This window comes from Platalea leucorodia (genome assembly GCF_965183815.1).
Source record: "Platalea leucorodia genome assembly, chromosome: 17".
Lineage (NCBI taxonomy): Eukaryota > Metazoa > Chordata > Aves > Pelecaniformes > Threskiornithidae > Platalea > Platalea leucorodia.
The window spans coordinates 8972414-8978413 of NC_138839.1; the positions used below are offsets into that span (position 1 = coordinate 8972414).

At 45.2% G+C, this 6000-nt stretch overlaps 1 protein-coding gene across 1 annotated transcript in view; it reads left to right on the forward strand.

Moving 5' to 3' along the window:
• CDC42 (cell division cycle 42) overlaps positions 1-5714 on the forward strand; it is a 28601-nt gene extending 22887 nt beyond the window's left edge. The window contains exon 6 of the mRNA XM_082329088.1: positions 4229-5714. Coding sequence (XP_082185214.1) covers positions 4229-4318 — 90 coding nt within the window. The 3' untranslated portion in view covers positions 4319-5714. The remainder of the gene's footprint in view (positions 1-4228) is intronic.
• The last annotated feature ends 286 nt before the right edge of the window (positions 5715-6000 follow it).

A 6000-nucleotide genomic window follows, 5' to 3' on the forward strand; every position in this document is an offset into this window, starting at 1 on the left:
CTCCCCTCACAAAACACCTTTTTCTCAGTCTGTCAGTAATAGCTGCCAAACAGAAATGTAGATTATCTGCAAAGGGTTGTTTCAAGTTCCCGGCGGTGATCTAGCTGGCAGCAGCTTGCTAAACACAGCAGTCTGGCTTTCCTAGCCAGGAGGGTTGTTTTCCTACCTGCAAGGCAATGTTGTAGTAGCTGGTTTCAACCAAAGCTAGACTCAGCTGGGTAGTTCAATCTCTCTTTACCTTGGCTTCCGTCTGCACAGTTCACCTCAGCAGTCTAGGGTGGTTTTTTCCTTCCCAACCAATTTACAAATGTCTTTGACACCACACTAGCAAGTAATCGTAAAATCATGGAGCCAGAGTGTGGGTTGTTTTCTTTTTTTTTCCCTGGGAGGAAGAATTTACTTGTCTGTGTGGAAGAGTCGGTGTTCTGGAAGTAGTAGGTGAGTCGTAAGAGTTTGAGTCTTTTCTGTAAAGACAGAATATCTTTTCTTGCCCAAGTTTGGATGACCGCCGTACCGAGGAGTCAGGTCTATCCCCCCTTTCCTCAGGTTGTGGAATCCCTTTTTGTGATGAAGGCACTGTAGGTGTCTGTCTCCAACCTTTCTCTGCAAAATAGCACCCAATACCACTGTAAAAAGTGCGTGACCCTTTGCTTTGAAAGGGCGACTGACAAACAGATTACAACTAAAATGATTGCTGCTTCTGTTACACTTACGAGTTAAATGTCTGAGCAGACTTTCTGAAGCTCAGTGCTGGTACCTGACACAAGGGAGAACTTTGAATTCAGTTCCTTTTTTCCCCCCCTGATGTTGGGTTGACGGTTTTGACCCAGGCAGATTTATAAAGTGTCTTAAACTGCCCGTGAACGAAGGGGTGAGGGGAGCCTGAGCACAGCCTGTTCCCCAGGAGCGCAGGAGCCGTGTTTCTTTAACGGGAGTCCCGAGTGCCAGTGGTGTCGAACGCAGCTCCCTTCATGTGGTTACTCTTCTATCATCCAGGCTTTTAACCCCAGTCCCATTTTCCAAACAGTTTTGTCCCTGTCCTGGTTTTTTTCTCCTCTTCCCTTATCCTAGTTTTTTGCTGTGTCCTTCAAAACAAATCCCAAATTCTGTTCTCTTGAACAAATTAATTTCTCCTGTGCAATAGGCAAACAAAAGAGGAGTCCCCCAGTAGGAGAATTAAGGACGCATGTTTTCTTGACTCTTGCCCTGCCTTGGGTTCTTAATCTATCTAACAGTACATAATTGAGTTTATACTACAGCCTTATTGTCGCAGAGAAGGAAAATCTAATTAGTACTCAGACTTCACATAAGCATTATTTATTTGAAGCCTCTAGCTTTTCTGTCAGCCTGGGTTGCAACTCATTTAAAAAAAAAAAAGTTGCTGGGGAGGATGTACAGAATGACTGTACGTGGTAATTTCCTTAACTTCTGTTCTTTCAAGTATAATATTGCATGTAACGTGATGGACTTAAATGCTTCCAGATGGAATTGCCTTAGAGATCTCCCATGTATGTGCTTCAGTAAAACAAGATTAAAGACCTTCTAAAAGGGATATATCCTGTCTAGCCTGCGAGGGAGAAAGCAGTTATATTTGAATGATTAAAAAAAAAAATCTTAATTTTGCAAAGGCTACAGTTGTTTACAGGAAGTAATTTAAGCTTTTCTGTTTGCCTTTAGCTGTGACAAAGCAGTTGTTCTGAATTTATGAAGGTTGCACTCATGACAGTAGATTTAGGCGAGTCCAGTTAGCATAAACCGTGCCAGGTTTCACTTCTGGTGTTGCGTGCCGCTGGGCAGCGTTGCGTGGCAGCGGTAACGCGCCGCAGCGTCCTGTCGCGCTTACAGCAAACGCAACGCGTGCTCCGTGCTCCGGCGCGATCCCTGCAGGCTCCTTGCAGCTCTGTGAGGCCTCGTCTGGGGTTGGATCTCAGTTATTCCAGTTCCTAATTTCTGTCTTCCCGTGACTCGAGTTGGTTATACTTGCTTTGGTAACTAAACTGAATAACTGAAACGCACCGTTTCCCTGCTGGCTCTCAATGTCAAAATAGCCGTGCTGGTAAGGTATTGCATCGCTTCTGAAAAGACTGATAGGCGATGTCTGAAGATGACGATGGCTTACCAGAGAGGTCCTGCTTCGATCCCAGATGATGATTTCCCAGCCATCTGGAGATCTTCAGTTATTCGGGGCTGAATTCACAAAGCAGAGGCGTGGTTCGGAGCCTTTGCTCCAGCCTAGCTGCCGCTGGGGCACTTGGGACCAGTAAGTCCGTGCGTCTGAGGCGCTCGCTTAGCCACAGCGGGTGACTACCAAAGGTTTACCTGACCTTTTGGAGCCCTGCGGTGGGGCAGGCTGCTCTGTGTGTTTATTCCCCTGTAAACTCCCGAAGTGTGTGTTCAGCAGCGAGGTGGAAACCACCATCTTTTGTGAGCCCCTCCCACCCCGTGCTCTTGCCGATTGCCGCTGTGTTTGTGCCTCTGCCGTTCTGGGTGTTCGTTCTGTCGAACTTGGTCCATCTCATGGTCTGTCTGTCTCTGACATTGACTTCTGGGTCATCGAAATGAGGTTTCCTGCTGGGATCTACTTTGTTTTTTTGCAAAGTAAATCTGTTTACTGCCTCTGTGAATTCAGCCCGGTCTATCCTGAATGCTCTTTGTATCTGCTTGTTTTTCTCTAATCCGCTAACCTGGCTGCTGTTTTTTCTCCTCCCCTCTGTCTTGTAGAGAGGTCTGAAGAATGTGTTTGATGAGGCTATCCTAGCTGCCCTCGAGCCTCCGGAAACTCAGCCCAAAAGGAAGTGCTGTATATTCTAAACTTTCTCCTTCCCCTCTTGCTGCTGCTTCCTCTGTCCCACTACTGTAGAAACCTGGTTAAAAAAATGAATAAAACCACCTTGATTGAAAGCTGTTGTGTCTGCTTACCATCTTAGAGCAACCTCTGTATTAGCTCTTGGACTGAAAACAATACTTAAGATATTTAGTAAAACGTTGTGACCGTGGAACATGAACTGGACTCGCTTAACTCTCTGCTGCTTGGGTTGCCAGATGTGGGTAGCTTTATAATTCAGGCTGTTGGGGAAAGGATCTGGTTACATCATTATTTAAAGAAAGATCAAAAGACTAAGACATGATGTTTGATCTTCCTGAATCCAACTGGAAGAAACAATGCGTGTTTTTTTTCAATTTCTACTTGTGACTCTTGTTAACTGTATTTGCATGACAAAAGTACATGAAATGGTGATCTGCAAGTTACGCTGTAATGTGAAGGGTTTTCTGGTTCTCCTTTGTGCAGTGAGATGTTCTTCTGTTGCTGTTGCTTTGGCTGTCTGTGCTGTAGTGGAGTATTTGTCAGTCCTTGGGGGGAAGGAAATATCAATGTACTTGCTACTGCTTTATGAACTGTTAAAATTCTTGCTTTCACTAACATGGTAGACCTCTTCATTTCAATAATAGATCCTTAAAGCCTGTTACTGTAAGATGTAAAGCTGCTTCTTACTCTCATGCTTCTGATTTTTATTGTTTTAAGGAGAAAACATCAATTGTAGCTTGTCTTTCAATTTTGAAATTAAAAATTGCAGTTGTTTGTATAAATGACTGATGAAGCTTTATTCCGATTTGCACTTCCTGGCTTCAGTTTAACACTTAACGCCACGTACAGTCCCCGCTCCGTACTCCTCCCATCGTGACTTCGCTGGTACCACGCACACCTTCTGGGCTCTGCCTGGCTGCTCCGAGCCGTCGGGTGAAGCCTGCCCAGAGCGTGTACCGGACCGATTTATCGTTGCATGCTTGCCTTGTCTCTTCTCTCCCCTGACACGCGGGTGTCTGCGCTGCGCTACCCGGCGTGCTCCAGACCGAGCGCTTCCATTTGAATGCAGCACTTTCCGCTTTGTCCTTAGCATGTGAAATGTGTTAGCAGCCAACTAATCATAAAAATTGCCTTGAGGAAATGACTTTGGTACATGTGTTTTTGCTTCTTGTGAAGTATACTGGTCTGGTGTCAAAGGATTCGCGTTCCTGCTCAGAAAATCGGATGCTGTGCGAAGGAACCGCTGACCACAGCGACACGGCTTGGACAGAGCCAAGCTGAGCGAAGGAGACGCTGGGAGTTGTAGGTGGCAAACCTCGGTCTGTCATTAGAGGAGTTTGTCTGCCACTTGGCTGTCTGTGGTTTTGTTTGTGTGAAAACTCAAAAATGAGACTGCCCCTTTCTCTCTTTGCCCCTTTTCAGAAAGGCCTAAAGAATGTATTTGACGAAGCGATATTGGCTGCCCTGGAGCCTCCGGAGCCGAAGAAGACTCGCAGGTGTGTGCTGCTATGAACGTCCCTTCACAGCCCCTTCTGCAAAGCTGGTGTTTGATGTCATACTAAAAAGCAATGTTTAAATCAAACTAAAGATACAAATTTTAAAATTTGTTTTTGCAATAATGACGAATGCCCTGCACTCCCATCTCCCTCACACGATCCCTGTGCGAGATGAGAATGTTAGCCTTTATTCCCCAGTGCCCCCTCAATTCAGTTAAACTAGTTAATTTTGAATAATTATGTATTCTCAGAAAACACTGATCAGTACTAGTTTTTTATTTTGTTCACTGTTTCTAATTTTTTTTTGTGTAAAATCCAGGCATGCTTGTGATGACTTTTTCTGTAACAGACTAATTCTAGGCTGTTTTACTGAAGCCTTGTCCCTTATGCCAGTCTGGCAAGACTTGCTCCTGGTTTCAAGAACTTCTAGTGCTGTTCTGCAGCCAGCCAGCAGCCTGGGCGTGAGCAGACTTTAGTACTAAAAGTACTAAAGGAAAGTAAAGGAAGGGAAAATACAGTAGAATACAGAAGGTAACAGAAAGTAAAATACAGGAAAGTAAAATGTCCCAAGCTGGTGCTCCTCTAAGGAGGAGTGTAGAAAACCTATCTGCATCTCCTCTGAAGTTGCCTTGTATCTCTTCCCCTGGCTTTCCACTGTGCAGGTCATAAATTTCTACCCCATCCTCTAAGTTATGAAGCCTTAGGAATAGGAGAATCCTTTTTCTCTGGATGCACCATCAGACTTGAAACTAGCTTGCCAGTCTCTTTCTTAACCTTGACATCATAAGCTTTTGTCACGTGATGAAGAAATAACTGCACCTTTTAAAGCATGCCCAACTGATTCAGTTGGCTTTTAACAACTCCATCTTCTGCCAATCCTTAATTATTAGAGAAACGCTTACAGCGACCAGCATGTACACCGCTGTTCGGACACTCAGAAAGGACCTGGTGTATGTTAAGACGAGTTTTGGAGCTGGCCCTGGTGGTGCATCTCTTACTGGATGGCTTGGCATCCTGCAGGGGGGGGGTGGAAAGGCAGACCTGTGGCGGGAGGAAGGAACTGCAGGGAGGGGTTTCTAGTGTTTAGTGTGGCACCATATAGGGACCAGTTAAGGGAATCCCCTTTTTCTGCATTTTGCTCGTAAGTAATGGTGCGCCTGGAGGATGGGCTCCAGCCTGCTGGGGATTGTGCGCAGGGTCTTTACGTAGACTGACTGCAGTGTCCTAGGGATTTTACCAAAAATATATTTTGGCTTGCAGATTCAAAATTTTTTTAAGACGTAGGGAATATTCTCCATCTTCCAAAATTCCGATTTCTTGTAGACTCGTTAGTGTGGAACCAATGCTTTTTCATGTCTAAGTTCTTTGTATATGCATTCTTTTTGGATGTATTAAACATGGTATCTTGACAAGCCTGCCTGAGGGTAGTTATTTCCCTTGCCTTTCTCTTGAGTGTGAAGGACTTGTAAATGTGGCTTTTATCCCTTGCGAGCCCCGCTCTCCTCCGTGCAAGTTAGTTTGGGTCTTTCCTTAATGCTTAATCCTGTCGGTTCATGCCTTCCCCGTCTCTGCTGCTGGCCTCAGTTCTGTCAAGATTGCTCTAATCTTTGATGCAGCGTCTTTGCTGCCATACCCAACTCTGAAGAGATGGCACGGTGGCTCTTAACGAAGAGAATACTCATCGTCGTGCCTGTTCCC